The sequence below is a fragment of the Sceloporus undulatus genome, chromosome 2 (assembly GCF_019175285.1).
Source record: "Sceloporus undulatus isolate JIND9_A2432 ecotype Alabama chromosome 2, SceUnd_v1.1, whole genome shotgun sequence".
Classification (NCBI taxonomy): domain Eukaryota; kingdom Metazoa; phylum Chordata; class Lepidosauria; order Squamata; family Phrynosomatidae; genus Sceloporus; species Sceloporus undulatus.
The window spans coordinates 15,980,424-15,998,599 of record NC_056523.1 but is presented as its reverse complement, the minus strand read 5'-3'; the positions used below and the strand labels follow the sequence as shown (position 1 = coordinate 15,998,599).

General features: G+C 41.2%; 1 protein-coding gene across 1 annotated transcript; it reads left to right on the top strand.

Annotated features, from left to right (window-relative positions):
• Positions 1-1,254: 1,254 nt before the first annotated feature.
• Positions 1,255-12,911, top strand: LOC121923446 (vomeronasal type-2 receptor 26-like). The gene is made up of 5 exons (XM_042453880.1): positions 1,255-1,320; positions 2,861-3,646; positions 4,151-4,378; positions 9,310-9,436; positions 11,927-12,911. The coding sequence occupies exons 1-5, from the start codon at positions 1,294-1,296 to the stop codon at positions 12,823-12,825; spliced, it is 2,067 nt and encodes a 688-aa protein (XP_042309814.1). The 5' UTR covers positions 1,255-1,293; the 3' UTR covers positions 12,826-12,911.
• Positions 12,912-18,176: the final 5,265 nt, after the last annotated feature.

Sequence of the window (18,176 nt, the reverse complement as noted above, 5' to 3'; positions counted from 1 at the left end):
GACCTATGTGTTTGCATCCCAAAAATGATTGAAGTGCTTGCATCCTGGATAAGCATGCAATTGTGCTAATGATTTTCACACACAGAATTGGGTGGTTTAAACCATGGCTTACTCCTTAGTTTAAACCAAATGACTTTTAAAAAACATTTCTTTTTTTTAATTGAATATTCATTCACACACATACATGATAACACACTTACAGTGAGCCCTCCACATTTCCTGGGGTTAGGGGTCCAGGATCCTTGTGAAAGTGGAAAAAACAAAAATAAAAACCCTAATTTTTTAACCTGAGAGAACACCTGTCTAGTTCTCCAGCACAACTCTGTGATCAACATCTGCCAGAAATTGACCATGTAAATGCCTAGAGAAGTGTGCTCTGTATATTTCTCCAGGTCCTCCACTGAGACTTTTAATGTAAATTAACCACAGAGTCACGCTTGAGGACCTAGAGATTCCTAGAGAGAACATATTAATCAAATCCACGAATAATCAAATCCACCAAAGTCAAATCCACAAACATGCAGGATCGACTGTAGGCTATTATTACTATTCTCCAACTCCCTCACTGGAACCACAACTGGACTGTTTGAATTTACTATAAGCCTTTTAACTATAAGACTTTATTGGCAGTTGTTTTGTTGTTGTTAGACCAGTACCCCGTGTATGTTGCTTCTTTTTAATCACTTTATTTAAAAGTGCAAGAAATGCCATTCAGAAATAAATCCTATAGTTAACATAAGTTCAAACAAAAACTAACTTTAAAAAAAGCACTTTTTAAAAATAATGAACAATTATTATATAAAGTTAGTGACCATAACATCTGACCTGTATTTTGCTACTTAATTTTCTGGTTTAATCCTATATTGGTGTAACCCTACACATTAATGCAAAAAACTGGTTTAAAAAAAGAGGAGGGTCCCCTCTCTAATTTGTAGTTCATATACTAAAGTATACAGGAATTTGTCATACTGTATATTTTTTTTCTAACTGGAGAATAAAAGTTGGTTATACACATTTTGTTGCAGTATGGACGGAATAAGGTTTGGGCACATCCGGCCATTTCTTTTTGCCATTGATGAGATCAACAAGAATCCAAAGCTCTTGCCCAACATCACTCTGCTACAACATCTATGAGAACTATTTATATGAAAAGAAATGATTATCAGGCCCCCAATAGATCGCTGTTTTTTTTTGCCAGAAGGAATCTTCAAACTACCGCGGGGGGGAGTCAGCCCAGAATACACTCTTGGCAGTCCTGGGACCGACTCTGAAATCTCCAGCCAGATTTCAACCATGTTGAGCAGGTACAAAATTCCACAGGTATGAATTTGGAGGGTGGGAAAATGGTGTATTTATTTCCAAGATTTATATCCCGCCTTTCTCCTGCAGTGGGATTCAAGGTGGTTTACAATATATTTAAAAAATACAAGGTTAAAACATTTAATACAAAAGTTAAAAATAAACACCACTAATAACTAAAACATTGATAAAACAGCCTACTTCAAAACAAGAATAAACATTAAGACAGCATTCAAATAAAATCTAGCAACCAAACGCCTGCCTAAATACATACATCCACTTTTGCAATCTGACACGATAACACGATGGGCCACTAGAATTCAAAGGCATGGCCATGTTAGACTAGATTAGTATGCAGAGGGATATCAACACTGCTTTAACTGTCATAGCTCCATCCTATGGAATCCTGGGACTTGTAGTTTGTCATGGCCCAGTTGATACAGTTGGGGGTAGACAAGGAATGGGTGCCAGGCAGATCCAGTTTGGGAGGCAAAATTGGGATCTTTGGGGTGCTGGCTACCAGGGTCATGCCCAGTTCAGGGTAGATGGTCTGCCCTACCTCCAGGTAGCAGGGGAACCATGAGCCCATGTAGAATCCCAAATATGGCATTCCAAAGCAGGCATACTGGGTGAGTCGGTTTCCATCTATGAGCAGGCAGGCCGATCGATTCCTGGATGTGAATCCATGCTGGAGCCAAACCTCTATTATTATTATTATTATTATTATTATTATTATTATTATTATTTCTTAATCCTCCTCTCTCCATGGATTGAGGCAACAATTTACTGCTAAGGTTTACTGCTAATGTTTTCCTCACTTGGGGCTCATCTACACCTTCCGTCTAATACTCAGAGTGTCCACTTTGACAAGAGTGCAGACTACAACTTCTTAAATCTCTGGTAATAGCCCCTGAAGAAGGCCATTTTGTGATAAGGCCAAAACGTGTTGGGCTTTTTAAGATAATAATGTTTGTGGACCATAAACAGTACATGGGACTTTGTTTTCGTTATTAATTCTACTGTGAATACATGCTTCTTCTTCTTTTTTTCTTTTTCATTCTGTTTATCTACACCAGTCAGAATACTCTAGGCTGCTTTCACAGTACTTTTCACCAGAGCTGCTCCAGATTCCCAATGTTACCCCCACATTCTGTAACACCAGGCAGCTGTCTACACATGCTTCCTGGCTGTGTTGCCTGGCAGTGGGGGGGGGGGCGTCTACATTTGGCCCATTTGTGTCTTGGAAAGAATAGCTGTGTTTACTTGGTGGCCATATTTACAGAGTCTGAGATAGTAGAAGCACTACAAATAACCAATTCATTTCATTTTGGAAAGCACTGGGGTATTTTAAACTGAACTGGGAGGGGGGCTTTAAAAATATTTGGTAATGCCAGAAGCTCCCAGAAATTACTTCAAAATAAGGACAAGATCATATGGTTCTCCAAAATAAAATCTAGTTGTACAAGGATAAAATCTGGCATTTCCTGAGACATTTTTTCTCATCACAAGTTGGCCTTAGATGCTACATAACTGAAATATCATCTCTGTCTCTCATTACTAGGTCAGTTACGGTTTTCTAAATCAAGTTCCTAAAGATAAACACCAATATCCATTTTTCTACCGGATGGTTCCAAAGCCCCCTTTCCTGGAGATTGTCAAATTGCTCCTGCATTTCAGATGGACATGGATTGGTCTCATTGCATCAGACAATGACAGCGGGGTAAAGTTCATGAGCACCTTTGCAACTCTGGTCCAGCAGTATGATATCTGCATTGCTTTCTCAGACCAGATCCCTAGACTGAACTGGGAAAAGACATTCAAGCTGATTTTTTATCTTATGGAGACTAAAGCCAATGTAATTGTTTGCCAGATGGACTCTCAGATCATCATTCCTCTAGCAGTTATGATTAAAAAATCATTGGTGGGGAAAGTCTGGATTGCAACAGCTTTGCAGGACCTCACTATGAGGTTGCTCTACAAAATGGTTGATTTCCAGAACACGCATGCTGTTTTATCTTTCTCAGTCCAAACAAAGAAAAAGCCACGATATGACAATTTTGATCAATTTCTCTTTGACAACACACAATTTGGGGAGGCAGCATTTCATTGTTCATATTCAAAACATACATTGTCCATAAAACTCTGGAAAAGATGCAAAGAAACAGAGAACTTGGAAAACCTATCTCGGGATGCCATTGAAAGAATCCTGTCTGAAGATAGCTACAGTATTTACAATGCCATCCAGGATGTTGCATATGCCTTACATTCTGCATACTCGTCCCAACGGAAGCAGAGGGGGATGGTGGTTGGCTACAGGTTAGCAGTTCAATGGATCCAGGCATGGCAGGTATCCCTTTTCTTTTTCCAGACAGTTACATGGCATAGCATTATCAGTAGTTCATTTCTAAATCAAGAGGAGGGACAAGTGGGGGGTCTGTAAAGTGCTGTCATTATCCATCCTGCACTTTCGTGTGGTTATTAAGAAAAGGTGGCTGAGACAGAATGGGGATTTTGTTGGCTATATCATGTGGCAATCAGCCTGGATCTGTTTATAGGCAGTGTCAAAGTACTGTACATTATTTTTGTAGTGCAGATCAGACCTCCGAATTACATATCTAATTATTCTAAGTCTTGTTTTCCTCAAAATTTGTAAAGCAGAAAGAAAAATCTTAGCAACAAAACTGAGGCCTTGAACAGATATAGCCATAACAATGAAGAAATTTACTTTAGGCACTCTGAAAGAATCAATACTTCCAGTAGTGAAAGAAACACTACATCCATTGCTTCAAATGGACAGAGCCCATACCAGGATGCCAGTTTACTCAGTATATGTGTTTCTCTGTCATTCTAGCTTCACTCTTTCTTGGGAAACTCCCAGCACTATAATACCTCGATGGAAGGAGTTTATTTGGATGCGAACGGCGATCTGGCAGCTGACTTTCATATTGTGAACTGGGTGATGTTTCCCAACAAGTCCACTGCTGGCATCAGCATTGGGAGAACAGAGGGACAGGCCTCCTCAGAGATCAAGCTCTCCATTGATCAGAATGCCATTGTGTGGCCGCAGGGGTTTAACCAGGTGGGAAATCATTTGATTCTATTTCATATTAAATCAGTATAGGATAGCAAGTTTAAGTTGTACTGCATCATATATAAAGAACTCCTATTCAATTAGTTTATAGTCAAATGAAAGAGAATAGGAATACAAATAATATACAATATACGATTTCTTTAAACTTATGACCAGAACCCAGTAATTCAAAATCTATGATGCATAATTTAATTTTCTTTACCTCACTTTGTGCCCATCACCTTGATTTTACAGTTATTTAAACTCCATCCCCACACAGATACACATCCCTCCATCACCTCCTTTTTTGTCTGTTAAAACTGGCTCCTAGACTTGAGACTCAACTTGAGATTTGAATACACTCATCCCTCCACATTTGTATCTTTGCCTTTTGCAGGTTTGATTACTCATGGCTTTTATTAATATGTTCTCTCTAGGAATATCTAGGCCCTCCAGCACAACTCTATGGTCAACATTTACCAAAGGTCACCTGAAGGACCTAGAGATTACTTGGAGTGGAGAACACTCCACTAGACATTTTTAGGTTCTCCAGTGCAATTCTATGGCCAATGTCTAGCAGTTGTTGACCACAGAGTTGCACTGGAGCACCTAGAGAGGTGTTCTTTCAGGTAAAAATGTGGCATTTTTGTTATTTGTGGTTTTTCCACATTCACGGGGGTCATGTGCCCCTAACCCCAGAGAATATGGAGGGATGAGTGTTCATCACTGACTACAAGAGAGCCATGTGCTCCCCGTAGCCAGCTCCAGTTGACAACTTGGCTACAGCTCTTTGATGAGAAAGGAGAGGGAGCTGAAGTACAAAAGACCATGAAATGCTGGAAAATAAGAGATGTTCTCCGGTAGTTTTACAGAACAATATGCTGTTAAGCTATGCTGTTTTTCAAAAAAGGGCTTTTATTTGTCCTGCTGACACGTTTCAAGAAAACCTTTCTTCACAAACTGAACCTTCTGTTTCTCTTTTTCTGAGGTCAGAGTTTCTTGTGTTGATTCAACTTTGGCCACAGAAAAAAAGAACTAGAAGAATCAGCTCATGAGGAAGGGTTTTCCTGAAACGCAGCATCAGAACAAATAGAAGCCTGCAGCTCTTTGAGCCAACTGAAGTTTCTGAGCACTTTTCAAAGGCAGTCCCACATACAGCACATTACAGTAGACCAAACAGGATGTAACCAAGGCATGTGCTGCTGTGGCCAGTTCTGATTTCTCCAGAACAGGCATATTTGGTGCACTAGCTTTAACTGTGCAAAAGCATTCTTGGTCACTGCTGAAACCTGGGCCTCCAGGCTCAACCATGAATCCAGGAGCACTCCAAAATGGCAGTATAGAAATCTGATCTCTTTTTTGCTAAAGCCAGACAAATCTGATCTCTCTCTTTTTTTAATTTATAAAATTACCAGCTTATTAGATGAAGGGAATGCTGTGGATATAGCATATCTTGGTTTCAGTAAGGCCTTTAACAAGGTTCCCCATGACATTTTTGCAAATAAGCTTGTAAAATGTGGACTAGACAAGGTAACTTTTACATAGATTTGTAATTGGTTGAATGGCCGAACCCAAAGGGTGCTCAACAATGGCTCCTTTTCATCATGGAGAGAAGTGACCAGTGGGGTCCCACAGGGCTCTGTTTTGGGCCAGTGCTATTCAACATCTTTATCAATGTCTCTCTCATTCAGCATCACTCTCAATCACACCACATGATAGTAATGAGCATAAATCCAATAGAAAGCAAGCACAAGCATAATGTACATTAATATCAATCAATAATATACATTATTAAACTACAGCAAAAGAAACATATAGAAAGAGTCTTTGAAGTAGTGTTGTAAATGAGTCCATAGTTTCTATAGTATCACTGTGCATTGGCCACAATAAACCCAGGATTCTATGCAGGAGGATGTGATTTTGAGTTCAAGCCTCTGGCAAAATGGTCAAAAGAACTGTCCCTTAACAGTATCTGGCTTGCAAAAGAGTATAGAAAATGTCCAGCACAAGCCTTGCTGAGAGTCCGGGAAAAGTATCATGACTTAGTTATGACCAGCCACAGGAGTGGATGGGATCTGGAACCGAAGGACCAGTGACTTGGGATGCCAAGGCTGAACCAGCAATGTGATCTTGGCTGGGGCACAATGTGTCTGGAACTTGGAGAACTGTGGAGGTTCTTGGACAGCAGGAACAGCATCCAGGACATCTGAATTGCAGAATGGCTGTCCGTTGGCAGCATTGAGGGCACCAAGAGCAGTACCTGGACCTTTGTGGAGGATCATCCAGCTTCCATCAGGATCGTGAAGAAAAGTAATTGTGGGGCAGCGGTCTGTCAGAAATGTGGAGGACATCTGGAGAATGGCAGCCCCCTCCTGGGGTCCTGGGCAACCTCGAGTGTCTGGATCTCATTTTTTTTCACACAATAGACAGACAGACAGACAGACAGACAGACAGACAGACAGACAGACGATATATGGAGACTGAAGGGCATCCTATGTGTGGATTATTAGGAAAAGAGAAAAAGTGGAATTTTTCCATGCCAGGTGGTATGAACTGTAATCTAACACTAACCACTACTCTATTATTTACAAGGCTGGGGAATCCCTTGAGAAATAGGGAGCTTCCCCACCTGGCATCATGCAATACCAGGTAGACATGTATCCATCAGGGGGTGCAAGAAAATCAAAAGGTGCATCATGCACCCGTGGCATGATTCAGGGGGCGAACCATCTGGCATCAGGTGCCCCAGGCACTATATTTTAAAATCATGTCATGAGCAAGAGAGAGAGAAAGAGAGAGGGCACATTTAGGAGGAAGGATATATTTATTGGTGTGTGGGGCTACAGCGTGAGCATGATGCATGGATGGTGGGGGCTAATGTGCTGCATGGAGGTGTGGGCTAGGAGGAGTCCCAGCCTGTATGCCTGTATAGCAAGAAGGGAAGCGGAGAAATAAGGATTTTTAGAAACAGGTTCATGTGCCGTTAAGAGGCAACGGAGCGGCTTTTTGGCTTGACCGGGTTCACTTCCCCATTGCCAGGAATGTTGGGGGGGTATGCAAATTAGGTTAAATTTAGACAAAAACCCCTCCAAATCAGCCAAATTAGCAACTTCTCTTATTGGAAACCCCGGGGTTTCACTGTAGTTTAGATAGGGGAATCCAAATCTGGCATTGTCTCACACGGGTCACTATGATGGAAAATGACATTGAAAAGAATGAGGTGGCTGGGAAAATTGCCGGAAAATTATCCTGCCGCAATCTCTTCAGAGACCCACTTCATTGTGGAAGACTTCAGACTTGCAGTTCACCGAAGGCATGGCATCTAGGTGCTGTAGCGCTAGACAGACAGCCTTTCAAACTTTGCTTCATTCTCATGAGAGTGTAGCAACCATTTGAGCTGCCAGAAGGATAACTGGCTCGGAGCCTGGGGTAGCTTACATTTTGTGAACCGCTTAGGGAGTGCTTAAGTGCACTGATAAGCAGTATAGAAATGTACTTGCTATTGCTATTACCCCAATTTCTTGATATTAAACAGAAGGCAGTGAGGCTCAGTAACACTGCGAACCTATGTTTTCAACGGGAGTGTAACTCCATCTAACATGGCTGAAACCAAATCTCTATTTTGACTGCCTATCTTCTTCTGGATTAATCTTCAATTTGTTTGCCCTCATCCAGTCTATTACAGCGGCCAGGCACTAGTTTAACCCAGGAATAGTTTCCTTTGAAAGAGGTGGGGAGGAGTAATAGAGGTGGGTATGTATCATCCACATGCTAGTGACACCTAACACCATAACACTGGAAAAACTCTTCCAGGCCTGAAACGGATAGGCAAAAAATGCCGAAGTGTGGTGTGCAGATGACGCACACCCTGGATTGGCAAGAAGCTGCACCAAGGCTAGCTAATGTGGCCCAAACTCACCACAAAAGGAGTGGGGAAAACTGCTGGAGATCCACTCTGGACTGTGGCAGCAACCAGCCTTGGGACCATAGGATCCAGTCAGCGCAGTATTGCTCTGCTAGGGCTCAATCAAGGCTGGAGCTGCCAAAGGCCACTCCAAGCCACCAATCGGTTTGAATCCACTCCCCAGTAGTTTCATTTAAATTTCAAATAGCATAAGGGATAAGACTGAACCCTGAGGGACTCCACAAGCCAATGGCAAAGGAGTCAGACAGCACCAACCTCTGAGAGTACCCCTCCTGGAAAGAATGGAGGCACTGTAGAAGAATACCTCCAAGCCCCATCCTTGTCACACTGGATGAAAGTGTCCTCCTCCCATGCTTAATTCACATTATTAGCGTGATTAGGATCATCCCCCCTTCAAATACCAAAATGCGAGAGACCTCAAGTCTCATTGTTCCCAATGGTGGTGCATTCACACGTCCACACCACCATTAGGGCAAGTCTGAAAATAAAGAGACCCCACTGTAAATAACCCTAATTTATTTCCATGAATAAGTAAAATATCCCAATTATCAGTACAGTGGTGCCTCGGGTTACGAAATTAATTCGTTCCGTGGCACCGTTCGTAACCCGAAAAGCCTTCGTAAGCCGAATTGCCATAGGCGCTAATGGGGAAAAGCCGCGATTCCGTGCGAAAAAGCCGAAAAAAGCACCAAAAGTTTTTTCGTAACCCGAAAAAACATTCGTAACCCGGAACAATGTTTTCCTATGGGATTTTTTCGTATCCCGAAAATTTCGTAACCTGGGTATTTCGTATCCCGAGGTACCACTGTATGCAAAGGTTCCTTGTAGCACCTTTGGGACTAATGAAAGAAACTGGTAGCATGCGTTTTTATAGACTAGAGCTACTTCCTCAGATGCATAGTCTCAAAGGTGCTACAAGATCTCTTTGCAAATACTGATTTTCAAGACTAACACAGCTATGTCCTTGAACCCTAGCTATCACATACTGCTGGATCCACCTTCTCTTTTTGCTTAGACTGTGCCCTTCTCTAGATGTACTGAAAGCTGTCACACTGGATCTACCAAACTGATTAAAGAAGATGAGCCAATCTGCTGTTATGCTTGTGCCCCATGTACAGAAGGAACAATCTCCACTCAAGAAGGTAAGTGTCTCGAATCCAAAAAAGCTGCTCCTGTGGAATAGAACAAACATTCGCTTATGGGTGGCAAATTTTCCAAAAGTGTCATATGTAGCAGGTCCTAATAAGATAGGAAGAACTCAGGTAGGATAACTATTTCTGGTAAGGAATTTGAACCTGACTATATAAGAGGTGTTTTTCAACAGTCGAAGAGAGTAGGGAGAGAAATAGGGATTTCATTTTACAGACCACATGACTAAGAAGATCATTTTTAAAAAGGGAACACTTCATTTATGATGTTAGGACTTTGGGGGAAATTGGCAGGATAAAAATATAAAATCATTAACTATGGGATTAGCAGATGTGGTTAATAAAAATACACATTCATAATGTATTCCCGGGACAGGAGTATGCCAGTCCATATCAACGGGCTAAACATCCACAGATTGGAGCATCAATTGACATTAATAGGATTTAAGGTCCCAACGTTTTTACTATCCCGGGAGGGGGTCTCTAACAGAACCTCTGCAGATACAGAGGGACAACTATACTAGAAATATTAATTACCTTTGCTGATGTATTGTCCTCCTAATAATCTACTACCAGATTTGTCAACTGAACATTGCGGTCTACTCTGAGTGGCAGAGTTCCTTCAGTTTTTCAGGGAAAGGGCTGTCCTTAATCTGGAGACCTTGGAGAAATCATGGGAGATTCATGGGTTGGACCTGGACCTTCTGCATGTAGAACGTGTCCCTTACCACTGAACAGATATGCCTATAGGATCAAGCCATTGTTCCACTAACCTATATTCCACAATGGCCAACTATGGTTCTTAAGGAAGCGCATGCAAAAGATGTAAAGGCTCCTCTTCTTGCTGTGCCCAGTAGCCTGAATTACTACTACAGCATGTCCACGTCATATACAGGCACGCTTTTCGCAGCTTTCAGCTTATGCTGAAAGCTGCTCACCATAAAAGGCAATGGTGCATGCACATGTGGCGCACGTGCCATGCCACGCTGCATGCACGGGCCCCATTGTTTTAAATAGGGCTTCAGCATTGCAGAATTTCCCTTATGCGGGAGATCCAGAATGGATTCCCCGCATAAGGGAAGGGCACCCTGTACTGAACTTGAAGTTACATACCGCCAACATAAAAAAAAGATGTTCATCGCTCTATCTACTCTGAATGTATTTTAACTTCAAATGCTATCTAGAGGTCACCTGATGGTTTAGACCATGACAAACTATGCATTGCTCTTAACAAAATGACTATGCCACATCATTTGAATGTCCTGATGTATAACTTGGACTTACAACAAGAGGCTACCATCAGGGTAGAATATGGAGAAACAGAACGACTTCCAATTGGCAAGGGGTTCAGGCAGGACTGCGTTTTATCACTTATCTACTTAACTGGAACACTGAACATAGGATACGTAAAACAGCATTAGACTCAGAGGAAGGAGGTGTGAAGATTGGAGGCAGGAACTTCAACAATTTCAGTTATTTAAGATATGCAAATGACACCACACTACTAGCAGAAAATAGCAAATAATTGGAATAGTTACTGAAGAAAGTCAAGAAAAAGTGTTAAGGAAGGTTTACAGATGAACCTTAGGAAAACAAAAATAATAAGCACAGATAATTGACTAAACTTTAAAGCAGATGCCTGAAAACATTGAAATAGTTCCAAATTCTCTGGGCAGAGAAGAAATCAAATGGGAAGAAAATCAACTCATTTGTAATGTGGTACTGGAGAAGAATTTTATAGATAGCCTTAAACAGCTAAAATGACAAATAAATGGGTCCTAAAGCAAATCAATGGCATGCAGTGGTTTAGTGGTTAAGATGCCAATTCTGACGATCGGGAGATTGGAAGCTTGGCAGTTCAAGGCCCAAGTGATGGAGTGGGCTCCTGTCTCTAGTCCCAGCTTCTGCCAACCTAGCAGTTGGAAAGCATGCAAATGCAAGTAGATAAATAAGTACCACATCAATAGGAAGGTAACAGTACTCAATGTAGTTATGCTGGCCATATGACCACCGGAGTTGTCTTCAGAAAACATTGGCCCTTCAGCTTAGTAACAGAGATGAGCACAACGCCCTACAGTTGGCTACGACAAGACATTCATGTCAAGGGACTACCTTTACCTTTTACCTTTAAAGCAAGAGAATGGCGGACTATGAATAAATTAAATATTTTGTTAAAGTTCCATTAAAACATTAAACCTACACCAATTAAAAGCACACTTAGTCATAACTTTAAAAGATAAAAACCTATTTGTTGTTGTTGTGTGCCTTCATGTTGTTCCCAACTTATGGCAACCTTAAGGCGAATCTATCATGGGGTTTTCTTGGGCTGATTGGGTGTGACTTGCCAATCCTTGTGCTACAATAACTTAAGATAGCATATATAGCCCACATCACATGCATATATTTTCAAGATGTATAACAGACCACAAATTATCAAATACTGTAACATAAAGTGATGATGTGCCTACCTTTTTTTCTTTTCAGATGCTGACCATTGCCATCAGTGTCCAGATGGCAATTATTCAAATAAAGAATACACAAAATGTATTGCCAAGGTTTTCAGTTATCTCTCCTATAAAGAACCTTTGGGAATCACCATAGCTTTCTTTGCCCTATTCTTGTCCCTCAGCACAGGGTTTGTCTTAGGAATCTTCCTTAAATACCAAAAAACTGCCATGGTCAAAGCCAACAACCGTGACCTCACCTACATGCTCCTTGTCTCCCTCCTCCTTTCCTTTTTATCCTCCTTTCTCTTCATTGGTCAACCACAGATGGTAACCTGCCTTCTCCAACAAACTGCCTTCAGCATCATCTTCTCAGTCGCTGTCTCTTCCTTGTTGGCAAAAACTGTCATGGTGGTGGTGGCCTTTATGGCCACAAAACCAGGAAGTAAGATGAGGAAAAGGCTGGGGAAGACCTTGGCCAACTCCATTGTCATTTCTTGCTCTAGTGTTCAGGTGACCATTTGTATGATCTGGTTGGGAATCTCTCCCCCTTTCCCTGATGCTGACATGCACTCCCAATATGGGCAGATCACACTTCAGTGTAATGAAGGATCTGTGGTCATGTTTTATTCTGCCCTTGGCTACATGGGCTTTCTGGCCACTATCTGTTTCACTCTGGCTTTCCTTGTCAGGAAGTTGCCAGGGGCCTTCAATGAAGCCAAGTTGATCACCTTCAGCATGTTGGTGTTTTGCAGTGTTTGGGTGTCCTTTGTGCCCACCTACCTGAGCACCAAAGGGAAATACATGGTAGCTGTGCAGGTCTTCTCCATCTTGTCCTCCAGTCTGGGGTTACTGGGTTGCATTTTCATCCCCAAATGCTACATTATATTATTTAGGCCAGATTTGAATAGAAAGGAATGTCTGATTGTGAAAATTTAAGATAATTCCTGTCAATTCTGCCTATGTTCTTTTTATTATATTGCCTCCACGTTGTACCATGTGACTGCAATAAACCTGAGATCTCCTTTTGGAATGAAGTATTTAAACAGATACAAAAGCATATGTATGTCTCTTCTTTTCACATGAATGATGAAGCACACTAATGGTGATGGGGTGGAAATGAATGTATTGCAACATTAGAAGGATCACAGGAAATAGAAATATTGATTTTGAATTTACTTCAGTACTTTAGACAAGTAACACTATGAGAAAAACAAATATGCAAAACGTATATATCATTAAGACCTCCTCTGCTCTCCAAAAAGACAATCTGAATTGTTATTATGTTATTGTACAGTCAGCCCTCCTTATTCATGGATTTTTTTATCCACTGATTCAAGCTCCTGTGATGCCCTTTCCACGGCGCAGGAAGGAGCTCCGAAACGGAGCTCCTTACTGGTTTTATGTCACTGGCGCAGCCTTTACATGACACAAAAGAGAAAGGGGTTGAGCGGCCCCTTTCTCTTTTCCCCACCGCTGTTGGGGTGTCCTTGGGGCTTGAAGCCCAAAGGACACCCCTTTCCAGGCTGCGGGAAGCGGCCTTTTGCTGCTTCCCGCGGCCTGGAAAAGCAGCGGATCGGGGCCTCAGGGCTGCCACTGTGGCAGCTGAGGCCCAGATTCATCGGGGAACGGGGCGGGTACAGGCCACCCCAAAAGGGTGGTCTGTAAACCGCCTTTCTTAGGAAACTGAGCATAAGGCAGAGGTGAACTCTCAGGGCCAAAACATAAAACTACTCATATTAATCTGGTTTTGTGGTATATCTGAACATTAAGTCAGGAGTGGCATAGTGGTTTGAGTGTTGGACTATGACTACGGAGACCAGGGTTCAATTCCTCATTCAGCCATAAAGCCTACTGGGTTACCTTGAGCAAGTGACACTCTCTCAGCCTCAGGGGAAGACAAACCTCTTCTGAACAAATCTTGCCAAGAAACCCCATGATAGATTCGCTTTAGAGTTGGCATAAGTCAGAAATTATTTGAAGGCGCACAACGATGACAACAACAAATTGATGTCACAGGGCCTAAAATACACATATCTGCCCAGAGGTACCCTCCTCTCTTTTAAGATTACCATGCCAACAATCATTATGGGATAGCAGTATGTGACTTGCCAGTACACATGCTCCAGAAATATGACCTGCTAATTAGTGACACCATAGCTATTTAGATATAAGATACTTTGTGATTATCAAATGGAAATGTATATAGGCTTTGATATCTGCCCTTTTTCTTTGGGTCAGCCTGCTGATCACTAGACTACTGACACCTATTCACTGCAGCAACTAAAGCTGCCAAAGTTCAGCTTATTCATATGGGGACTAAAGAACTCTCATTTTGGGGATTACAGAATGGTTACTCTCCATGACCCACTCTTCAGAGATCTGGTTGAACAGTTCAGACAAATGTCCATTGCCTTCTTTGTAGGACAGAGGCACTTGACTTTACCTAAGAGCAGAAGCAGGGAGAAACATGACTGGCTCTTTACCAGATGAGTGTATGTATCACAGTAGGTGTACTGGAAGTGTGACATATTATTATTATTATTATTATTATTATTATTATTATTATTATTATTATTTCTTACCCACCTCTCCCCATATCAAAACATTGTATATGGCATGGCTTTTTTTTTTCTTAACCAAAGCTCAACCAAACTGTTCTGGCAAATGAAAAACAGCTACACCGCTGAGCTCCACAAGCATGTTTTCCTTGGCAGCACATCTCCACTTGGAATCACTAATTACTAATTTGCTTCTTATGCCACAAGAGCGATTTGTGCTGCCTGGGAATCATCAAAATGGTCATGATTTATTCTGCCTCTTGGTTATATGTTAGTTGGTTGGTTATAGATTTGGTAGTGTTATTACTGGCTATTATGTCAGTTTCAAAAGTGATATTTGGACAAAAACAGGGATGTTTGTCCAAAGATCACCTTTGAAACTAATATGAGCAACTTCAAAACAAGAGCAACACTTGGCCATTCTGCATCTAGGGAATCTCACAAGCTAGACCATTTAAATACCTGCTGTCCCATTGAGAGATGAGACGAAAGGAAGACATAGTGAGCTTTCCTGTGTGAGGCTGAACAGTGATCCTTCCCTTCACATCTGAGGCCAGGACTAGACTTTACCTGTTTTAGTAAAGTTGCTAGTTGCAGCCCTGCTCTTGTGAAAGGCTTTGCATTCTAATTATTGAGCTCTGAGACTTGATCCAAAGCATTTGTGTGTGCGCAGATGAGAGAGAGAGAGGAGGTGAAGATGGGGAACCTTAAATGGGTAAGTGTCTCCCACATGATATGGTGGATGATTATGTTGCCACACGGTGATGTTTATGGAAAACTGAAGAGAAAATGCCCAGTGAAATGGATGGCTGATCATACAAACCCATTTAATTATTACAGGTCAGGAGAATACATGATTAGTGGAATCACAGCGACAGCAAATATTATCCTTCGTCCATATGTTTTCTTCCAACCTCCTCATACACATTTTATTAGGTAAGAAATTGTGAGTCCGATTTCATACGCTTCAGTTGTGCTTTTTGTGGCTAAGACAGGCTGTTATTTTCCAGGGGAAAGAACTGCTAAAGTGTCATCTAGGTGGGGCACAGTCTGCCACTTTTGTACTTTTTCCAAGCTGAGGCTTTCACTATGGAGTTTATCAGACAAGGAAAATTGGAAGTATAATCCAATGGCAATCCGAACGCAATCATGGGGTTTAATGTTATTGCATGATAGACTACCACACGCAATTTCGGGCAATGGGAAGTCAGTCCAAACGCAATTCATGGGGTTTCACGTTGTTGCGTGAGAGATGATAACACACAATTTTGGGCAATGGCAAGCTATTTTCAGGTAATGGGAAGTCAGTTTGAACACAATCCGAATTCACGTAAATTCGCTGAACTAGCGAATTCATGGGAATGCGTTCTGGCCCCAGTTTCTTTTCATTCGAAATTAAGGGAAATTCCTCACACGTGATAAACTCCTAAGTTTCGGATAACTCCTTCTTTTCCCCCAGAGGCACTGTATGAACTTCATTTCTTTTGGCACTCACCAATTGAATTTATTTTTTAAGGAAATGAAAATAAAAATTTCAGTCATTTTGGTTTTTAATCTCAATGAAGATGCATAATAGAACAATCACTTCAACAAAACAGGTTCTATATTATCAGGTTTGAGTATCCTTGCATTATTATTAACAGATCATCGTCTTTATTTAATAATTACAACAAAATGCCTGTGTGGCATTAAAGATCAGCAGGTTAATTCTGGCATACGCTTTAATGGGTAGCAGTCCACTTTATCAGTACCATAACCTCCCACAATGCATTTCACCGTTGTTAGTCTGGAAAATTCTAAAAGGTACAAAATACAAACAAATTTGCCCCATTTTGATATTTTTGTTCCTTTCACATTCATATAGTCAACGATTACTCATATCTTCCACCATCAGCAAATTTACTTCATATTCTTAACCTTTGCTCTCCTTCAGTCTTTAGCTGAGTTTGCTATTTGAAAGAGTGATAACAATGTGCAGTTCTTTCTGCAGGAAATGCTAGAATGACAGTCACTCAGCCTAACCAAATACAGTGGGTTGTTGTGAGACTACTGTAACTACATGGCATAGTTGAAGTTTTTAATGTTTAAAGTTTTTAATTGGGGGGGGGTGATAGGCTCTTCCAAACCACCAAAGAGATCTGTAGTATGTTAAAAACAAACAGGGATAAATGCTGACCATGACATGGACTATGTGCACAGCCTAGTTTCATAGCTTTCTAAAGACTAACAAGGTTTATTTGGCACAGACTGTTTTGAACTGCAGTCCATTTCATCATCCCTCATTTGGTGCAGTCCACAAAAACAGAGTTTATGGCTTATGTTTACAGAGGAGAAAACTAATCCCGCATCCCTCTGAAGTTTGTTTTTGTTTTTAAGAGGCAAAACTGTATGACAGCACCTTCTCAGACAGGATTCCCCCTGCAAACCATGGGACTTTTGCTGTTATCAGACAAATGTCGGTGTGTCTTTTCACAAGGAGAAGGTCCCATCTTCCACACACACACACACAAAAATGCTGGGATTCAGTTCTGGTGCTTTACTCTCAGGACCGGAGTTTGAGACAAACTATGGATGACATGAAATAAAGTTATTGTCATTGTTGTTTTTGGAATTTCAAATTCATAGAAATAAAAGAGAAACATATGTTGGGCATTGCCCCAACCAAAGGTGCCGCTTAATAGTGCAATCTGTACTGAAGTACAGATCTTCTTTTTTATTAAATAAGACCGGAATTTCATATCTTTTCACTAAACAGAGGGTAAATATCTGATGATCTCTATTTTCTTGTAGTATCAAGAACATGCACTACTGGCAGATCCTGGCCTTCTTGTTTGCAATTCATGAAGTAAATCAGAATCCAAGGCTTTTACCCAACATTACCCTGGGATACAACGTTTATGAGAGCTATTTCAATGAAAGAATGACTTATGAAGCCATGATAGACCTACTATCGCCTGGACAACAGAAGGTTCCAAATTATAGCTGCGGAAGGCAGAGTAATCTCTTGGCAGTTCTTGAAGGGGGCAACTCTGATATTTCCAGCCAGATTTCAAGCATGTTGGGCATCTTCAAAACCCCACAGGTATGAATGGGTTTGGTTGTTTGTAGGGTGAGTCTCTCTATAAAGAAGTGGCATTGGACTCAGGGTAAACTGAAGGCATGTTGCTTTATGGACATCAGAGTCAATAGCAAATAACATCCTTACCTGTCAAGGTACATCCTATCCTAAGGCCCTATAGTCAAGATACATCCTATCTAGGGCCCTATAGATTATTATTTCCACCCTAATTTCCTGAGAGATAAAGTTCTGCAAGCATCTTTCCCTTGGAGAAATATGTATAATTTCTTGTTATTTGCTGTTAAGCAGGCTTCTTGATATAGTAAGCCTATGAAGGAAAAACTTGAAAGAGCCCCCCTCCCCATCAACAATTTCATTCAGCTCTTGCAAGCTCATGGCCATGACTTCCTTTCTGGAACCAATCTGTAATGTGACCTTCCTCATTTGCTATTGCCTTCCATTTTTACTGAGCATTATAATCTTCTGAAGAGCCATGTTGTCTTCTGTTATATCTGCTCACATCTGTTTAGCTATTTTGGCCTCTAGTTGAAAGTTCAGGCCTGATGTGAACTCATTCATTTGTCTTTTTAAGCGACCAAGTGCAATCAAACACACAGCAGTAGTTCAAACAGACCACACAAAGACATATATCTGGAACTGGGCATGCTCTT